Source organism: Narcine bancroftii, chromosome 6, assembly GCF_036971445.1.
Source record: "Narcine bancroftii isolate sNarBan1 chromosome 6, sNarBan1.hap1, whole genome shotgun sequence".
In the NCBI taxonomy this organism is placed as follows: domain Eukaryota; kingdom Metazoa; phylum Chordata; class Chondrichthyes; order Torpediniformes; family Narcinidae; genus Narcine; species Narcine bancroftii.
Window position 1 is genome coordinate 170542230 of NC_091474.1, and position 20506 is coordinate 170562735.

Below are 20506 nucleotides of genomic sequence, written 5' to 3' on the forward strand. Positions count from 1 at the left end.
TATCTCCACCCTACCAGCTATCTCCACTCATGTGCTAACCACTTCTTTTGCCTCTTCTCTTTGGTTTCCACCCCCAGGCAAATCTAGTTTTAACCCCCCCCCAAACAGTACAAGCAAAACTCCCTGCCAGAATATTGGCTCCCTTCAAGTTGCAGATGTAACCCATCCCCCTTGGATACATCACCCCTTCTCCAGAAAATGTTCCAATGATCAAAATAAAAACCTTCACTATCTCCTCAGCCACTTATTTGCCTGCACTATCTTCCTGTTCTGACCTTCCCCTAGCACGAGGCTCTGGAAGTAATCCAGAGATTATCATCTTGGAGGTCCTGCTCTATAGCCTTCTTTCTACCTCTCTGAACTTAATTTACAGGACCTCTACCCCACTCCTGCCTCCATCATTGGTAGTAACATGTATCACAACTTCTGGCTCTTTACCCTCCCCTTAAAGAATATTCTGTCACCACTCAGACACACTGGACGCAGCTCCACATGATTTCACCCTTCCCTTCTGAGGCTCAGAGCAGACCACAGTGAGTGCTGCCTTGCTCAGATCGGTCATCTCCCTCAGCAGCATCCGAAGGAGCGTACTTGTTGCTGAGGGGAATGGCCAAAGATGGTACAACACTGACTTCTTTCTCCCCTTACCTCTCTAGGTGTTCACCCATCTACTAGCTGAATTAACCACCTGCTCAAAGGCCTGATGCAGGATTTACTCAGCCTCCCGGATGATCCCGAGTTCATCCCACTCCAGCTCCTTGAGACAGCCCTTTGGCTGCACTGCCCATAAGTGTTGTCAGTCATCAGGGGAATGTTTCACTCGACAACAGTATTCCAAAAGTATCGCCAAGACGAATTTGAATTTGCAGATAAACGGGATACAGCAGTAATTTGCCCTGAGTAAATGCATCTCAAGGTTTTGAACCCATATTTTTGTTGTTAATACATCGATACTTTCAGACCTTAAAAATAATCCGAGACTGATATAAACCTCTCATTATAGCTGGTGTTTTCCGGCATTGGGGGAATCGGTAAAGCGGCGGCGGAGGTACGGGAGGACGAGGGAATGCCCCCCAGGTGCTCCCCCGCCGCAGGTTTTCAGGGCGGGGGGAGAGGATGCATTGACTTGGAAAATGCTTTGTCAATTCAAGAGCATTTTGCAAACACAACTTTGCAGGGCGGAGAAATCTGCCTGGAAGTTATAGGGGGTGTGAGGCAACAGGAGAGAGAGAGCGCTTACCCTGACATAGAGGGAGATGACGAAATTCTGCGGCGGCGGCTGGTCACGGTCGCCCTGGCCCGGGCTGCCGATCAGCTGCGGGCTGGGACTCCGCTCCTCCGCCTCGACCTTGCTCTCGAACACCTCCTCTCGCTCCAAGCCGTTCTGGTGATCGCTCAGCTCCGCGCTTTCGGGGTCGGAAGCCACGGAGGAGCGGGAGGAGGAGGAGGAGGAGGAGGAGGAGGAAGAAGAGAGGGTAGGGGTAGGGGAAGGGGACGAACGGCCCGGGGATGGGGAACGGGCGATCTCCTCGTATTCGGCGGCGTGTTCCCCATCTGCGAGCTCCTGGAGCGTGCTCTCGTAGTTCACCTCCAGTTCCAGGTCATCCCCGAGGTTTTCATAAATGTTCACCGCCAAGCCGTTCTCCATGGTTGGACAAGGTAAACGAGCAACAAGTGGCGCCGCGATCTCCTCGGGCAACCGGTCAAGGACTGGGCTCTGCAGCCGGGAGGGAAGTCGGATTGAACTCGGGCTGAGTCCGCCCAATGCACGGAATTGGAATGCAGCCCCAACAACTCTGGTGGAATTGTGCACGTTATTGATTGGTTTGGAAAAAGTATTCGTGGGCGAAATATGTTGCAAATCATTAACTACTTGGATGAAAAATCACCCACTGCTGACTTGCCAGTCAAGTTCCTTCATGACTTGTCAATGCGTCTCGGCAGAAGGACTTGGTCAACTTGGAAGAAGCGGGTGGGGGGCATCCAGAGAGATCGGAAAACGGGTAGCAAATGTACCGCCAAAGGCAATAGATGAGAAGGAAATGCTAAAAGTGGTGAATTTTGAGGTTCCATTTGGACTGACATTTATCACATCAGAACGAACGTGGGGTGAGATGCGAAGTTTAAGGGTTACCATTTTCCACGTGAAGAGCTAGGAAGGGTAGCCTATTGCATTTCTCCTGCAACGTCCACTAATTATGAATGATGAGTATGGTTCTGTTACTCATGATGGGGCTGATCACCAATTTGATGTCCAATTGAACATTTCTGGATGTCAAAAAGATACTCAATTCAAATGGCCAAAAAAACCTGAATTATTTAGGAATTTGTATAGATGATATTGCTTTTTAATTATTCACCGTTACTTAAAAAGGTCGAGGAGGATTTAAATAAGCGGATGAATTTACCTACAATGTTAAGAGGTAGGGTGAATTGTATTAAGATGAATATTTTCCCAAGAATACAATACCTTTTTCAAATCTTGGCAATATTATGGCCTCAAAAAAAAAATTAAGGATCTAAACAAATATGAGGAAATTTCTCTGGAAAGGTAAGATGTCAAGAGTTTCTGTAGAAAAATTAACGGAAGTCTGAACTGGGAAGATTAGCTTCCTAATTTTAAGAATTATTATCAAGCTGTTCAAATGAGATTTCTTACTTTTTGTTTGAACGAGAGAGAGAGAAGTCCAGAATGGTTTAATTTAGAATTGGGAAAAATAGGAGAGAGTGGAGCAGGAGAGTTTATATATTGTTACGAGCCCAGAGGATTCCAAAAAACAGCAGCAACAGAAATTCACCAAGACAATGGTAACTTAAATAAAAGTTGCTTTAATTTTCTTCCAACATAATATCAATCTTTAACATATTACTATTAACCTAACTTAACCCCCTTCTAATTCTAAATGCATGTGTATGTGTTCAGGAAAGTTCTTTGTTTCACTATCCAGTCATTCACTTTTCACTTCTCCAAGTTCACTGGAATCTGGAAATTTTCATACTGTGCACAAAATGTAACATTTATGATCTTCACGAGGTTCTTGTGCTTCAACTTAAATTGTTTCCACAAAGGAAGGTCTTTGTTGGTTTCAGAGAGACATTCATTATTTGTTGGACACACACACACACACAAAAACTGATCTCCTTCAATCAGCCACTTCAGTGTCTTGCCGAAGAAACTTGCCCCCTCATGGGGTTTCCGAAAGATAACCTCTTGTTTCAGGTAACTACAGAGTTCTTTTTGCCCCCCAATCCAGGAAAAACACATTAACCATCCACTTCCTCTCGTAATTAATTACAAGGGTGGAGAATAGGTGAACTCAGAACTCAAAACCCATCTTCAAATGGGCTCTTTCTTATATCAGGAGTGCAAAGCTTGCAGCTTCCAACACCAACTTTTGCTGTAAACTGATTTTCCTCTCTCTAAAGAGAAATCACCTGTTTGTTTATCCTCTCTCAGTTTGCAAAAACCACATGATCACTCTGAGAATACAAACCTTTAACCAGACTTGGATCATTAGCACCGCAATCAATTTCTGAGCCTGGACACCTTAAAAGACAATAGTCCATTTTTTTCCACAACATCAGTCCAACTAACACCTACTTGTGAAGTCTCCATAGGCATTCTTCAAAGTTTCTGTAAAGTCACTGTGGACATGAAAGCTCTACTTATGCATAGCCCTTGCATTTTCAATGAGATGTATTTTACAAAATGTTTGTGAAGTGTACTTTAACTAATACCTAAACTAAAGACATATTTTAATCATAATTTTATTAACCCAATCCATAACAATATAAATGGCATTCAAAATTAATGGTTGGTGAAAAAGAAACACTATTTTTTGTTGAAACGTTTAATTAATTTTTGGTATAAGATAAATGTTGAAATTGGAATTAAAGGAGGAGTGTCGCCTAAGGCACTGTTATTTCAAAATGATCTTGTACCTTCTCAATTAATAATCATTTTTTAAGTATTTGGTCCCGTAAAGGGATCAAGAATATTGAAGATTGTTATGAACAGAATCAGTTGATTCCATTTCAACAATTAAGGGATAAATATTTGATATCTGGTAACTCTCTTGTCTGTTATTTTCAATTGAGAGAATATTTAAGAGAAACATTTGGTTCAATTATGAGATTATGCAGGCTCTTCTTATTAAGGCCTCACGATGAAGATTAAGTAGGCAACCGCAGGATTATAGTCCCTCCAACATCCTGTAGAATCATCTAGGAGTTGAGGAATGAATCCCACAACTAGCAAGATATCACCAAATGGAATTCTGTTGGTTCATACTTATCATCACTGAGTGTTTTAATTAATTCCCATTTTAAATTTAGTTACTTGAGTTTGAAATCCCTGGTTGGCATTATGGGATTTAAACTTATGTCTTTGGTTCAGTGGATGCCAATCCAGTCATTGATTCACTGTGCTACTTTTTCCACAAACCATAAGCTAAAAGTGTTTGAGGGAACATAATAAATGCATCATTTGATGATAAAACGAGCAACCAGCAATGAAGTTAAAGGCAACTACAAGAACAGCTGCTCTTAAGTGTCGTTTTTTTTCTATTTGCTAGAAATATACTATGTATATGTATGTACTGTATGGGCTGGTCCGCCCCCTGAACCTGTGACTCCTCCCTCCCGGATATCCCCATAAAGGCTGTTACGCCCAACCCCTCCCTCAGTACCTGCCTTGGAACAAGGCTAGCAACATGCAAGCTCTGCCGACACTTTAAGCCTATTAATCACATTCTCTGACTGATTGTGGTTGATTGGAAGCACAATAGCAAAACTTGGAAAAATTAGATTCTAAAAGAAAATATCTTTCTCATAAAATATGCATCAACTAAGAAAGAATAAATTAATCTTACAATTAAACATCAGTGAGTTAGAATTATAGTTCTACATTAACTACATTAAAACATCCCCACCCTTTACAGACACAAAATGGGACTAAAATTGACCCAGATTGAAAGGTAAAGTTATTCAAAAGGATGGCTAAATGCTAAAAGAGAAAATGTTTATCTGGTTCACAAATTTTCTCCTGTTCTCCCTTTTATTGGCCACTTGTGTATGTTTTTTTTTCTGGTTACTGACTATTCTCACACATGAATAGTTTCTCCCTATTTATCAGAACCCTCGAAGTTTTGAACACCTGCACTCTTAAACAAAATATATTATCCAGTCTTCACCAGATAAAAAGCCTTCATCCCACAAAATCTCCTGAGAACCAGGAAATGGGTCCAGGATTTGTGAAGGTGACAATGACAAACTGTGTTCCCAAGTGATAAGTTTCCTAATCGTATCAAAGGTTCAGTACAAGGAACTTAGGTTCATCACTGGACTGCAGAGGTTACAGAGGGCAAGAGGTGAATCTATGGATACTTGGTATCTCTGAAGAGACTCTCTTTTACTTCTCTTTCTCTTACTGGTGGGGGTGCTGAGCTGGTAGTCCTTTATGGCAAACAAAACTTAACAAATTTTGTGCATTATGTACATAATAATAAAGGAATCTTGAAATTCTCAAAACCTTTAATATTCTTCCTAAATTGCAGTGTCACGAATGGCAAATAGTCCTGCCACTGAGGCCTGATGTAATTTATAAAGCTTTTGAATAATTTGCCTGTTTCTTTCTAAACATGATTTAAAGAATTTTAAATCTAATGGAGAACAAAGTGCAGGAAAAACAGGTTAATGCAAAGTGCAGGAAAAACAGGTTAATGGCAGTTGATAAGGTTAAATATGATCTGTGTACACCAAGAAATCAGTGTAAGTCCTTATCAAAAATTGCAGTAATCTCCTTATCATAAATGGCTTCATTTACATGGGAGGGTAGGGGTGCAGAGGAGTCGATGGGAGATCACAGGTCAATAGCAATCCTTAGCATTCGCAAACTTTTTGTTTAACCTTTTAATGTCAGGAAATTGTGAAGTTGTCCTGCTTCTTTCATAGCATCCCACTTTCAGAGCTTGTTCAAATCCAAGCTGTTGTCCCATCACTAGCATATACAAGCCCTCAATATTTACCATATTTGACGGAGGCCATCTTGGCCTTTTGACTTTGTATGGATCATCACAGATTAATTCTACCCCCCATTAATTGTCCTCATAACCTATTTTCTCAATGTTCTGAATGTAAATTCAAACAGGGATTGAATCAAGATGTATTTTGCAGCATTTGGAAAGGTGCTGCCTCTCAACGGGTATCTGATATGATGGCATGCCCAACTTTGGAAAAAGTCAGATGTTCTTCTATTGAAACAGATTTAAATTTTCTAAGTTTATGGGGTCCTTTTATCAATTGGTTTTGTAATTTATAAGATACTTGGATCTTGCTTTGTGAGTTTGTGTTTTTTTTTAATGGTAGTGAAATTATATGTACTTACCGGATAACTTCAGAAGGGAAGGTGTTAGAATTTGTAGTAAAGTTTTTTATAATCTTTTTCAGTTAGCCATATGTTGTAATTTTGTAACTGCTTGCCACTTTTTTTTCTCTGTGACTGTTATGACATTGAGTATATATAATAATTTTATTTTTCTTATATAATTTTTATCTCTGTATATTCCTTAAATATTACCTTTGATTAATGGTTTTTATTATGTACTATTTCTGTAAAATCCAATAAAAATATTGAAAAAGAAAGCTGTTAACACAACAGTATTACAGTGCCAGCGACCTGGGTTCGAATCCAGCACTGTCTGTAAGGGGTCTATGTATTCTCTCCACGTCTGCATGGATTTCCTCCAGGTGCTCTGGTTTCCTCCCACCCTTCAAAAATGTACAGACGTTGAAGGTTAATTGGTGTATTTGGGGAGCACGGGCTCATGAGTGAAAAAGATCTGTTACTGTGCTCTATATCTAAATTTAAAAATTTAATTTTATAAACACAGAACCTAGTGATGTGAATTTCATTGCTTTGTTAAAAATCCAGATTTATGAAACATTGAGAGAAGGGGACAAAACAGACTGCAGATGCTGGAATCTAGACCAAAAAAAAACCACTGGAGTGACTCAGCAGGTCATACAGCTTCTGGAAACTGGAAGATGACGATTGTGGAACTAGGCAAGGAAGGATTGATGGATAGATGGAACCAAATGGGAAGAGGGCTTAGGTCAATGGAGAGGAATCCCAGGTGCATTGGTCTGTGGGTGATGGGCAGATGGAACCAGGTGGGAGAGGGTAATGAATCAAGGTAATGGAAAGGCAAGGACAAATGAGTCAATTTCATTTCAGTTCTGTGATCATACAATGCATCTGCATGGAAGGAGGGCATTTACATGTGAGCTATTTAGAAGAAGACCATAGGACATAGGAGCACAAGTAGGTTATTCAATCCATCATGTCTGCCCTAACATTTAATCATGAGTTGATCCATTTTCCCACTCAACCCCACTGCCTGGCCTTATCCCAATAACTTTTGGTGCCCTGGCATCTTTTACCTAACCTTACTAGATGCTGATCAGGAAAATAAGCCCAAGATAGTTTTTGTTATCCAAAATCTGAGACTGCAGTGACAACATTTGATACCCATTTAAATTAGTTCGTTTGTGCTGGATCCTAAGAGAAGGAATTTATTGAATACCTTCAGGATGGCTTCTTAGTGCTGCTTGTGGCTGAGCTGACCAGGGAAATGGCAATTCTGGATTGGGTATTGTGTAATTAATGAGAGAAGTAGATATTCTGCCTGGCCCACAGGCAAAAGAATCTCAGGGTTGTAGGTGAAGTCATATATGTACTCTAACAATAAGTTTGAACTAGTGTTGATAAGGGAGCTGAAGGTAGGGGAACCTGAGAAATCTATGATGATAATATGATAGAATTTTCCCTGTAGTTTGAGAGGTAGAAATTAAAATCAAATGTGTCAGCATGCCAGTGAAATAAAGGGGGCTGTAGAGGTATGAGAGAGGAACTGGCCAAAGTTTATTGGAAAGATACACTGGCAGGGATGATGACGGAACAGCAATGGTTGGAGTTTCTGTGAGAGATAAGGAAGGTGCAAGACAGATATATTCCAAATAAGAAGAAATATTTGAATAGAAAATGACACAACTGTGGTTGACAAGAGAAGTCAAAACCAAAGTAAAAGCAGAAGAAAGGGCAAACCAAGAAGCAAAAATGAGTGGGAAGATAGAGGATCGGGAACTTTTAAAAAGGTAACTAAGGTTATTAGGAAGGAAAATATGAACTTTGAAAGGAAGACAGGAAAATCATGAGGCATGGAATCCATGGAACCTTAGCTGTGTAGATTAAAAATTGGCTTGGATGTTGAAAGCAGAGAGTAGTGGTGGACAGAAAGTATTCTGCCTTGAGGCCAGTGACTAATGGAGTTAAACAGGTATCTGTTCTGGGATACCTGCTCTTTGTGATTTTTTATAAATGACTTAGATGAAGAAGTGGAAGAATGGCTCAGTCAGTTTGCAGATGATATGAAGGTGGAGGAGTTGTGATAGTGCCGAACGTGTTAGGGTTACAAAAGGAAATAGGATGCAGAATGGAGTGGAAAGGTTGTCCAGCTTTAAGGTTAACAGGAAATGGAGTTTCATTATGTGACTTCTCTCTCCCAAGGAAGTCCCTAGGGTGTCCATATATCCATTGTTGTGAAACCAAAGAAGCATTTATAGTAACTGCTGTCCGATGGCTGCGTTCCTTAGTAGATGTTCTCAATAGTGGGGAGGGTTTTGCGTGTGATGTCCTCTCCTGAGTCTATTACATTTTACAGGGCTTTACGCTCAGGGGTATTGGTGTTCCCATACCAGACCATGAAGCAGCTGGTCAGCACTCTTTCCACCATACACCTGTATAAATTTGCCAGGTTTTCTGAAGTAATTGTTGCCTATAAAAAAAAGGCTATGCCACTGTTGAATTTTGTCCCCAGTATTTCAGTGGATCAAATGAATTCACTCCAATAGCAATCATAGGTTGCTCTTCCTATTTGTTGTAATTTATTTATCTCTTCTTGCACACTTTGGATGAATGATGTCAAATGCATGATGAGGGGCTAAATTATTTTTTGGTGTAAAAACAAATCCATTGCAAAGACTTAGTTATAAAGCAAACAAGAGCCCTAAACAATTGTGTCAAAATTGCTAAATTTAACTGAAATCCAGGCAGAAACCACATGGTTCCACTGGGAGGCTACATCCTGAATACTATACACATTAATCAGAAAACATCAGTGGATGCTTCACATCATGGAGTTGCATTATGAAAAAAAGATTAGAAAACTTGAACATTTCATGTTTGAAAGAGGGAGAATGATAAAGGTAAAGGTTCCATTATTGTCACATAATACTACATTTAGAATATAACATACATGAAATTCTTTAACTTTGTCTACTGCATGGAAGACATAGAGTCACCACTTGTCAAGTGCCCCTCACAGAAATGAGACCCCAGAGAAGAACAAACTCATGACCCCTGGTTTACAAGACCAGTGCTCTAACCACTGAACTATGGAAGCCCATAAGGGATAATATAAATGTTTTTTGCCTAAACCACATTAATGGGAGGCAGGCAGTCCTTTCCATTATCTCAATCTTTTTTAATTGTCCCTGAAAGGATGACTGACTCCCTTTTTCAACCATGGCCATAATCTCTTTAAGGTACTTCCAAGTTGTTTTTGGGCAAGGAGTTCTAGGTTGAACAAGTGGTGATATCTTTCCAAGTCAGAAGAGTGTGTTGACTGGAAAGGAATTTGTAGGTGGTATTCCTATGTGCCTGATGCTCTTGTCTATATTGGCATTAAAGGCCATGGGTTTGGAAAGTCCTATTGAAGTATTAACTAGTGTATATTATAGATACTTCTTCTTTCTTTGGCTTGGCTTCGCGGACGAAGATTTATGGAGGGGGTAAACGTCCACGTCAGCTGCAGGCTCGTTTGTGGCTGACAAGTCCGATATAGCACAAATAATATGGAGATTCTTTAACATAACATCCGGTACCGCACGGATGGCAGTCTCTTCAATCTGAGGCGCCTGCAAGCTCACACCAAGACACAAGAGAAACTTGTCCGTGAACTACTCTTTGCAGACGATGCCACTTTAGTTGCCCATTCAGAGCCAGCTCTTCAGTGCTTGACGTCCTGCTTTGCGGAAACTGCCAAAATGTTTGGCCTGGAAGTCAGCCTGAAGAAAACTGAGGTCCTCCATCAGCCAGCTCCCCACCATGACTACCAGCCCCCCCACATCTCCATCGGGCACACAAAACTCAAAACGGTCAACCAGTTTACCTATCTCGGCTGCACCATTTCATCAGATGCAAGGATCGACAATGAGATAGACAACAGACTCGCCAAGGCAAATAGTGCCTTTGGAAGACTACACAAAAGAGTCTGGAAAAACAACCAACTGAAAAACCTCACAAAGATAAGCGTATACAGAGCCGTTGTCATACCCACACTCCTGTTCGGCTCCGAATCATGGGTCCTCTACCGGCATCACCTACGGCTCCTAGAACGCTTCCACCAGCGTTGTCTCCGCTCCATCCTCAACATCCATTGGAGCGCTTTCATCCCTAACGTCGAAGTACTCGAGATGGCAGAGGTCGACAGCATCGAGTCCACGCTGCTGAAGATCCAGCTGCGCTGGATGGGTCACGTCTCCAGAATGGAGGACCATCGCCTTCCCAAGATCGTGTTATATGGCGAGCTCTCCACTGGCCACCGTGACAGAGGTGCACCAAAGAAAAGGTACAAGGACTGCCTAAAGAAATCTCTTGGTGCCTGCCACATTGACCACCGCCAGTGGGCTGATATCGCCTCAAACCATGCATCTTGGCGCCTCACAGTTTGGCGGGCAGCAACCTCCTTTGAAGAAGACCGCAGAGCCCACCTCACTGACAAAAGGCAAAGGAGGAAAAACCCAACACCCAACCCCAACCAACCAATTTTCCCCTGCAGCCGCTGCAACCGTGTCTGCCTGTCCCGCATCGGACTTGTCAGCCACAAACGAGCCTGCAGTTGACGTGGACTTTTACCCCCTCCATAAATCTTCGTCCGCGAAGCCAAGCCAAAGAAGTCAAGCAGTTGAAGCAAATAATTTTCATTTAGAGTGGATTGTTGTAGCTCTTAACTCTTAAGTATTTAAGTCCCCATGTGTGGATGTATCCTTAAAAGCTTCCCAAGTCAAGTACAACATCCCTCATTAACTTCTGTAGGAAAGCATACTATAGGAACTGCTCTGCCTAAGACTGCAAGAAACTGCAGGGGGTTGTAAATGAGGCTCAGGTCATTATGCATAGATCGCACCCCCCACCAACACCATGTATAACTCCTTTTGTCTTAGAAAAACTGCCAACATATTAAAAGACATCCCATTCTGGCCACCCTCTCTTCACCCTCTCCCATCAGGAAGACAATTCATGAGTATATCATCATGCACCACCAGATTCAAGGACAATTTCATTCCTGCCATTACCAGTCTAATGAATAAAGCTCAAAATAGTAAAATGATACTGCTTTTGTTCTGTACTATCTGGCCTTTCTCAGTAACTTTGCACTTCTATTATGTCTGACTTGTACAATGTATTAGATGCCTTGCTAGACTGCCTACAAAACAAACTCTATCACTGCATCTGTACATATGATAATAAACTTGAAACAAAAACTCCATTCGGTAAGGAAACGGTTACATTACTCGATTGAAAGTAAAAGTTAAAACAAGTTTCTGTAACACTGTTCATAAGGGAAGTAGGAGGTTGCTATCAAGTTGTATTTTGTTCACAGTCAGTTTGGACAATATTTGGGATGATTCTCTGGAGAAGCACTGTTACAGAGTTCTGTGTTGTGTATTGACCTATGTGTTGTGTGGTTTTACGTTAAAAAGTGACAGTTTGCTTTTGAGAGCCAAGGTGAAGGTAGGCTGCTGAGAGTAAGAGAGAGTTAGAGACAGGCTGAGCATGTGCAAAAGATGATCTAGAAATTTCTGGACTTGGAAGACAAACTACGACTGGGTGTGGCTGTAGAATGAAAGGAAACCCAAGCATGAGTCTTTGCCTAAGAGACAGTTTGGAATGTTGGGCATTTTAAAAAAAAATGAAGATTCTGAAGGCAGCCAGAAGGATCCGGAGCAACACAAGAAGACCATTTTGAATTTTGTGCTCTCTCTCTCTCTCTCTAAAAGATCTTTTGCGTTCAGTTTACCAAACTTGTAATCGAAATTTGGTGAGTCTTATGTGTTTTGTGTCTAAGTTTTTTTCTGTGGGCTGGTTGGGAATATAACTTAGACTTTGATTATATATGTTATATTTAGGCTGAGGAATTGATCAGTTTTACACTGTTATAGAAATTTGTATATTAACCAGTGGACATTGTTATAAAAGGGAGGACTTTAAATTAAAGTTTGAAGGTGAAATTTTGTTTAAAAAGTAATTGTTCATCTTTACCCTTGTGTGATATGCCTTCTTTGTGGTTGCTGGTTTGATCTTGTAAAAGGCACAAATCCTCAAATCATTCAAGTGTAACTTTTACATTTCTGTGTATCATTAGCCCCATTCACACTTGCAAGTGATCCCACGAAACAAATGCTAATTGACCTTTAAAGTGGCAAGTGTGAAAGCAAAACCAGCATCAGATGACATAATCTCATGGTGGGGATTGACACCTTCATCCCCAGTACAATCCTTGGCATCTGCAAATGCTGGCATTGCAATCAGGCAAGTGTGAAATGGGTAATTGCATTGTGGGATTGAAATGACCCAAGTTTTTGCATGAGTGCAGGAAGAAAACATTAAATGAAGGTATAAATGTTGCCATGGGAAAGTCGCAGTGGGAGAGAGAGAGGAAATAAATAGCAAAAGCGGATAATTTTTAAACAGCGTGGGAAAATTGGTAGCACTATAGTGCACAATTTATAAAGACTGTGGGAAAAAGCAATGGCAGACCTGACTTCCCAGAATGCTGTATGGCAGAGAAAACCCTCTATGAATGCTCCATGTATGCAGCCAGGGATACAGCCCTTTCTCTGGCACATGGAATTCTGGGAGGCAGGTCCGCCATTGCTTTTTCTTATGGTCTTTATAAATTGTGCTCTCAAGCATGTTATGAGCTCAAAGGACCCAAAAAACCCAGCAGCAATAGATATTCACCACAATAAATGGTTACTTGAACAAAAGTTGTTTTTAATTATCTTTAAATATGAAAACAGAATCAAACTTTAACTTATCTCTATTAATTTAACTAAATCCAACTTAACCCCCTTCTAATTCTAAGCACATTTGTATGTGATGTGTGTGTAATTGTAAGAAAAGTTCTTTGGTTCACAGTTTAATCTCACTTCTCATTCTTCCAAGTTCTCTGGTTGCAGGCAATTCTTATAATGTGCACAGAATTTAACATATAAAGTTCACCAGGCTTTGGTGCTTGAAAGGTAAATGTTTACCACTCAGGAAGGTTCTCGTAGGGTTTGCAGAGAGAGATTTGTTGTTCCAGGATTTCCACAACTGAGGTATCACCAAATTGCCCCATCAGGGCTCTCCAGATGATAACCTCTTTCTTTCAGGCTACCATGGAGTTCCTTTCTGTTCCACTTATTCCAAGAGAAACATCAGACAGATAGCACTTCCAGCCATCTGCCGCTCTGGAAGTTTTCTTCAGGTCCAACAAGTTTCCTGGCTTGCACTGTCCAGCTGCTTTCATTCTCACACAAACTAGCTGAGAGAGCTTGTTTCACCTCTCTCTCTCTCTCTCTCTCTCTCTCTCTCTCCCCCCAACTTCCAACTGCTAGAAAGCCCATGTGACTCTCTCACTTGCCACAAAACCCCCACCTTCTTCAGCAAACCACAGGAGTTATCCTTCTGCTCCCATCCATTACTTTAGGTAAACAAAACCCAGGAGTGACCTTTCTGTGAGCACCAAAGATACTTGTAAACAGCCAGAGCGTCTCCAGTCCAAAACCATGGTCTATTCATTTTATGATGTCATTTCAATTAGCACTTACTTGTGAAATGTGCATAGCATTCACCATAGTTTCTGTAAAGTCCACTGAATATGAATTTTTCAATATTTCAAATAAGATCTGTTTTAAAATGTGTGCATGTAACCTACTCTAATTTTACTTTATCTCCCAAATATTTATCTACATTACAAGTGCTACCAACTTTCCCACCCTGTTTAAAAATTGTCCGCTATTGCTATTTATTGCTCGCTACCAACTTTCCCACACTGTATAAATTATGCTCTAAAGCACTACCAACTTTCCCACAGTCCCTTATAAAGGTTTATTTTGGTCACCACAACAACAATGGACTGAAGGTCTCATACTGTGCTGAACATGAAGCTTAATTATGTAATAATCAGGTATGATTAATTTTGTTCAAATATAAGATCATAATAAATAGGATTTAGGGCAGATTCACCTTCATTTGATATGTCATGATGTCACCAGTAGAAGGTAGAACAGTCCTAACCCTGGGGATGGCTCCTTGCAAGTGTGAAAGCATTCAGTGTCCCAGTTAGGAGTGGCCAATTTAGTGGGATGCAAGTGTGAAAGGGGCTATTAATTACCAAGTCAAAGTCTAATGAAATGAAAGTGATTTTGCATTAAACTGCGATAAGACATCCTTAATGATGATGTTCTCCATTATATGCGTAATCTTTATGATACGGGTAATTTAAATATGGAATTGAAGTTATGAGTTTGTGACAGTATTGTAATGGCTTGTAATAAACATTATTATTTCTTAATCTTAATTTTGTTCTAGCTACAAGATTAAACTCACGTTTCCAGTCTCAGTTCATCCCATTTCTGGATAACAGCCATAATAATGCCAATTCATCCATTTGAATATCTGCAAAGGGTGCTAATAGAAACTGCTTTTGGCAGCTCCTAATCAGCCAAAATTAACTGGGACTTTTTAAACTTAACAGTGGTAAAAGTGAAAGTTGAAGTGCCTGAGGGTAAAATGTAGCCATACAGCATGGTAACAGACCCTACAGCCCACAAACCCCTTCTACCCAAATACACCAATTAACATACAATCCCCGTAAACTTTTGATAGCTGGGAGGAAACTGGAGGAACCCCACACAGACACAGGGAGAATGTATAAACTCCTTAAAGACAGCACCAAATTCAAACCCAGGTTGCAGGCGCTGTAATAGTGTCGCGCTACCTGCTACGCTATCTCATAGTTTGAAATGTTTCTATATTTGTACCTGGAGGATGCCGAGACTGTATTTGCACTCACATGAGGAGTTGTCATTTAGAGTAAATAGATATTGATTCGAATTCTAAAATATTCAATGAAGTCAGTATGGGAGCTGCAGACACTTTCACAGATGGACTTAATGGCAGGTAACTTGCTGGGTGTTTGTGTGGTGGTATGCCTTTCCAACACCAATTTAGGAAATGCAAATGGCCTTTCAATGACATCCCAAATACTCCATCTGCACTTTGAACTCACAGGCCAGAGATTCCCAGAAGTCAGTGAGGATGTTGTATTTCTTCAAGAAAGCTACAAACCCATCTTTGATTTTTTCTCTCTCTGTTCTCCCATGATAGAGTTGGAATAAGTATTTTGGGAATGTGTATTGGTCACCTGAATAATGTGGCTAGCCTAGAATTATTCAGTGTTTGAATTATACGAATGCACAATTAGTTGTTTTTCCTTCCATGAATTGGAAGGATTTAGCAGACACAGTTGGTGCTATTATTCCATTATTTGAAGGTGTATGCTGAAGGTGGTCAAGGTCTCAGAAGCATGTAAGAGGGCAGGGATCACCACAACCCATTCACTTGAAACAATGAAAATCAGAGGTGTTGGACTGAAGGCAACGGTGAATATTATCATCAACACTTGCTCCTGAGATGTGGGGAGTGGTTCAGGTTTTCAAAGGCCTGACTCTTTATTGTCTTTAATTGTCACAGGACAATGGGAATAATTTGTTAGAGGATCTTGATCTTGCAGGTTGAGATATCAGGTCCCTCTTGTATGCTGTTGGTGAACATCTTGGGGGTCAGCTTCTGAGTGTACACAAATGCAAGCATTGTTTGCATACGACTACTGAGGTATGAGTACCCAAGGTTCTAGAGCATTGCTGTATGGGTGGAACAGCTCAATATTTGGTCTGAGCGCTAGCTTTATTCCCATGGTAAGTTTTCAGGAGAAGAAGTGGAATATTGTGGCAAAAGGACTGACAAAAATGTTGAGGGCAATGATGCAGCCTTGCATATTACTCTTCGTCGCTGAGACTGGTTTTGCTGTGTACCTTTTGGTTAGCATTATTTCAGATTTATTGTCAGAGTACATACAACCCAGAGATTTTTTTTCCTGCGGGCAAGGCAGAATTACCACTTATTGGTAGTGCTAAAAAAAACTGTGCACAGCATAAACATGTAAACAAATAAAGACCTGTAGACAGATAATGAATTTAAACAAACTGACTGTGCAATACAGAGAGAATTTAAAAAATCAATAAAGTGCACAAGTAAGAGACCTTAAATGAGTCCTTGATTGAGTTTGTTGTTGAGGAGTCTGATGGTGAAGGGGTAGCAGCTGTTCCTGAATCTGATGTTGCAAATCTTATGGCACTTAAACCTCTTTCCCAATGGAACCAATGAGAACATAGCTTGTGCTGGGTGGTGTGGATCCTTGATGATTGCTGCTGCTCTCCGATGACAGTGTTCCCTGTAGATATTCTCGATAATGGGTGGGTATTGTCTGTGATGTCCTGGGCTGTGTCCACTACTTTTTGCAGGGCTTTACACTCAGGAGTATTGATGTCTCCATACCAGACCATGATGCAGCTGGTCAGCACATTTTCCACCACACCTCTGTAGAAATTTGCCAGGGTTTCTGGTGTCATACCAAACCTCTGCAAACTCCTGCGGAAGTTGAGGTGTTGACGTGCTTTCTTCATGGTGCCATTGGTGTGTTGGGTCCAGAAAAGATCCTCTGAGATCATGACTCCCAAGAACTTAAATATGTTCATCCTCTCCACCTTCCAATGATCACTAGATTGTACACCTCTGGCTTTCCCTTCCCGAAGTCAACCATCAGCTCCTTAGTTTTGGTGACATTGAGTGCAAGGTTGTTGATGGTGCACCATTCAACCAAGTTTTCTATCTTCCTCCTGTATGCTGACTCATCACCTTTCTTTTTTTTTTAAAATTTTTTTATTTTTCACACCATAAATCACATTAGCCATGATATACACTATTTCTTTTCACACATATACAGTGACTTTTTCTCCCCCCCCCTTTCCTCCCAAACCACCCCCCCACACCCCCCTCTCATCCATTTTAGGTATACAATCTAGGTTGCATTAATCCAGTCAGACAATGTTGTCATTCAACAAAATTACACCAGAAATTCTACTGAGTCCATTCTTTTCTTTCCTTCTCCTTCCATCAACTTAGGTAATGTTTGTCCCCGGTAGGTTTTCGCTATTGTATTTAATGTAAGGCTCCTATACTTGTTCGAATATTTCAATATTATTTCTTAACCAATATGTTATTTTTTTCTAATGGAATACATTTATTCATTTAAATTTGGTAGTTTCTTCCTTTTAATTTGGTTATGTATTCCATTAATATTTAAAGACATATAGTTCAGCGTAGCCCTTTTATATTTTGTTTATCTTCTCTTTCCGTTTTTCCATCATTACCTTTCCTCCTTTTCCATTTCTGTTTTCTTATTTTCAACTCTTTATAAGACAACATTCCTACAACATCTAACATTTTCCTTATTCTCCTATTTCTATCTTATTTATCCCCAATCTCCCCTTCACCTCCTGAGTTGTCCTTTATCCCTTGTCGGACAACCACATCTCCCCTCTCCATTTGGATTTGCGAATGCACTCGCAAGCGTCAACTGATTGTGCAGTGACCGCTATTTCCCCCCACCCCGCCTCCCCCAGAAAAGATTTCACTTTTCATATGTCACAAAGGTCCCTCTTTTAATTCCCTCCTTATTCTCTCTATTCCATTACCTTCCCTTATTAATTCTTGTCTATACTATCTATATTTTCCTCTAAGTACAGATACATTCATGTATGCTCATTGTCTCTATTCACTCTTATACCTCTTTACCTGCATACATATCAATCGTGATCATTTTTACTCTCATTACCCGTCTTCATCCCTCAGTCTATTTTTGTCTTTACCCACATACATATCAGTCGTGATCATTTTAACTCTCATTACCCGTCTTCCTCCCTCAGTCTATTTTTGTAATTGTTCTGCAAATTTTCGTGCTTCTTCTGGATCCGAGAATAGTCTGTTTTGCTGTCCTGGAATAAATATTTTCAATACCGCTGGATGCTTTAGTATAAATTTATACCCTTTTTTCCATAAAATCGCCTTTGCTGTATTGAACTCTTTTCTCTTCTTTAGGAGTTCAAAACTTATATCTGGATAAATGAAGATTTTTTGCCCTTTATACTCCAGTGGTTTGTTGCCCTCTCTTACTTTTTCCATTGTCTTCTCCAGTACCTTTTCTCTTGTAGTATATCTTAGGAATTTTACTACAATAGATCTTGGTTTTTGTTGTGGTTGTGGTTTAGAGGCCAATACTCTATGTGCCCTTTCTATTTCCATTTCATGCTGTAGTTCTGGACATCCTAGGGTCTTAGGGATCCATTCTTTTATAAACTCCCTCATATTCTTGCCTTCTTCATCTTCCTTAAGGCCCACTATCTTTATGTTATTTCTTCTGTTATGGTTTTCCATTGTATCTATTTTTTGAGCTAGTAGTTCTTGTGTCTCTTTAGTTTTTTTATTAGATTTCTCCAATTTCTTTTTTAAGTCTTCTACCTCCATTTCTGCTGCTACTGCCCGCTCTTCCATCTTGTCCATTTTTTTTCCCATTTCTGTTAAGGTCATCTCCATTTTAATTATTTTCTCCTCTGTGTTGTTTATTCTTTTTCTTAAATCCTTAAATTCCTGTGTTTGCCATTCTTTAAATGATTCCATGTATCCTCTAATAAGAGCAAGTATATCCTTTACCTTGCCTCTCTTTTCTTCTTCTATTTCACCATACTCTTCCTCTTCTTCTTCCTCTGGGTTGACCATCTGTTGATTCTTTGTTGCCCTTTCCTCCTCTTCTATCTTGTTTCTATTGTCTTCTGTGGTCTCTTCTTGCTGCAGGTGTTCTGCAGCTGTCGTTGCCGGCTGTGGAGATCGACTCCCCAGCTGGTCCCCCCTCCCGTCGGTGTGTTTTTTTTTCATTCGCATCGCGCATGCGCGAAGTTTCGCGCATGCGCGGTTGCGCACTTTTGTTCGGCTCTGCGAGCCATTTTTGTAGTCCATTATTTACCGACCTGAGGGAGCGGGTTTCTCTCTCCGCAGCGGGCCTCTTCGGACAGGTAAGGCCTTCACCTTTTTCCTCCTTTGTCTTCTCTTCCTCTCTTCTTACCGTTGCTTTCGACTTTTCTTTTTTTGTCGCCATCTTCTTTCCACCTTTATACTCACTTTTCTGTAACTTTTATTTCTGTGCCTTTGTGTTTTCTCTTGTTTTTCCCGACTTTTCTGGAGAGGGCTGGAGTTCACCGTCCGGCCACTACTCCATCACGTGACTCCTCCCTCATCACCTTTCTTTATACCAAGATAGAGTCGGCAAATTTTTAGATGGTGTTATTGTCCAACCGAGCCGCTTAGTCATTGGTATAAAGTGAGTAGAGCAGGGGGCTAAGAACACAGTCCTGTGGTGCTCCAGTACTGATGGAGATTGTGGAGGAGAAGTTCTTACCAATCCTCACTGATTGCAGTCTGGAGGTGAGAAAATCTATAATCCAATTTCACATTGGGTTGTTGATCAGTTTTGAGGGGATGATGGTGTAGTCAATAAAGAGCATCCTGATGAATCCATCTTTTCTGTCCAGGTGTTCCAGGATGTTGTGCAGAGCCAGAAGATGGCATCCACCAAAGACCTGTTGCTATGATAGGTGAACTGGAATGTATCCATGTCACCACTCAGACAGGAGTTGATATGCTTCAACACCAGCCTTTCAAAACACTTCATCACTATTGATCTTTGTGCTACTGGTCAATAGTCATTAAGGCAGGTTACTACACTCTTCCTGGGTACCGGTATGATTGATCACTGAAACAGGTGGGTACCACACCCTGCTGGAGTGAGATATTGATATCTGTGAATACATTGGTAAGTTGATCAGTGCAGATTTTTAATACTCGGCCAGGTACTCCATCCGAGCTGGATGCTTTCCTTGGATTCACTCTCCTGAAGACAGCATGCACGTCATCCTCTGATGCAGAGAGGATGAGATCATCAGTGGGGTGGCCTTTATTGTTATTGTCATCAAATTGGTCATAGAAGGCATTGAGTTCCTCTGGGAGCGAAACCTTGCTGTCTGCTACTTCACTGGATTTGATTTTGCAGCAGGTTATTGGATTTAGGCCCTGCCCACGGCTGTTGGGTGTTCTTTGTTGTTTCCATTTTCATCCAGAATCTCCACTTTGCCCGGGAGATAGCTTTTCTCGGGTCATATCTGCTCCTTCTGTATTGATCTGGATCTTTGAACTTAAATGCCTGTGATCTGTTTCTCAGCAGGT

General features: G+C 40.8%; 1 protein-coding gene across 2 annotated transcripts in view; it reads right to left on the reverse strand.

The window, feature by feature from the left end:
* Positions 1-20506, reverse strand: part of LOC138736733 (chloride intracellular channel protein 5-like) — a 203843-nt gene that overhangs the window by 156631 nt on the left and 26706 nt on the right. The window contains exon 1 of one of the 2 annotated variants that reach the window (XM_069886712.1): positions 1241-1787. The exons of the other annotated variant lie outside the window; for it this stretch is intronic. Within the exon in view, the coding sequence (XP_069742813.1) occupies positions 1241-1648 (408 nt within the window). The 5' untranslated portion in view covers positions 1649-1787. Of the gene's footprint in view, positions 1-1240; positions 1788-20506 lie in introns of those variants that run through there. 2 annotated transcript variants of the gene reach the window in all.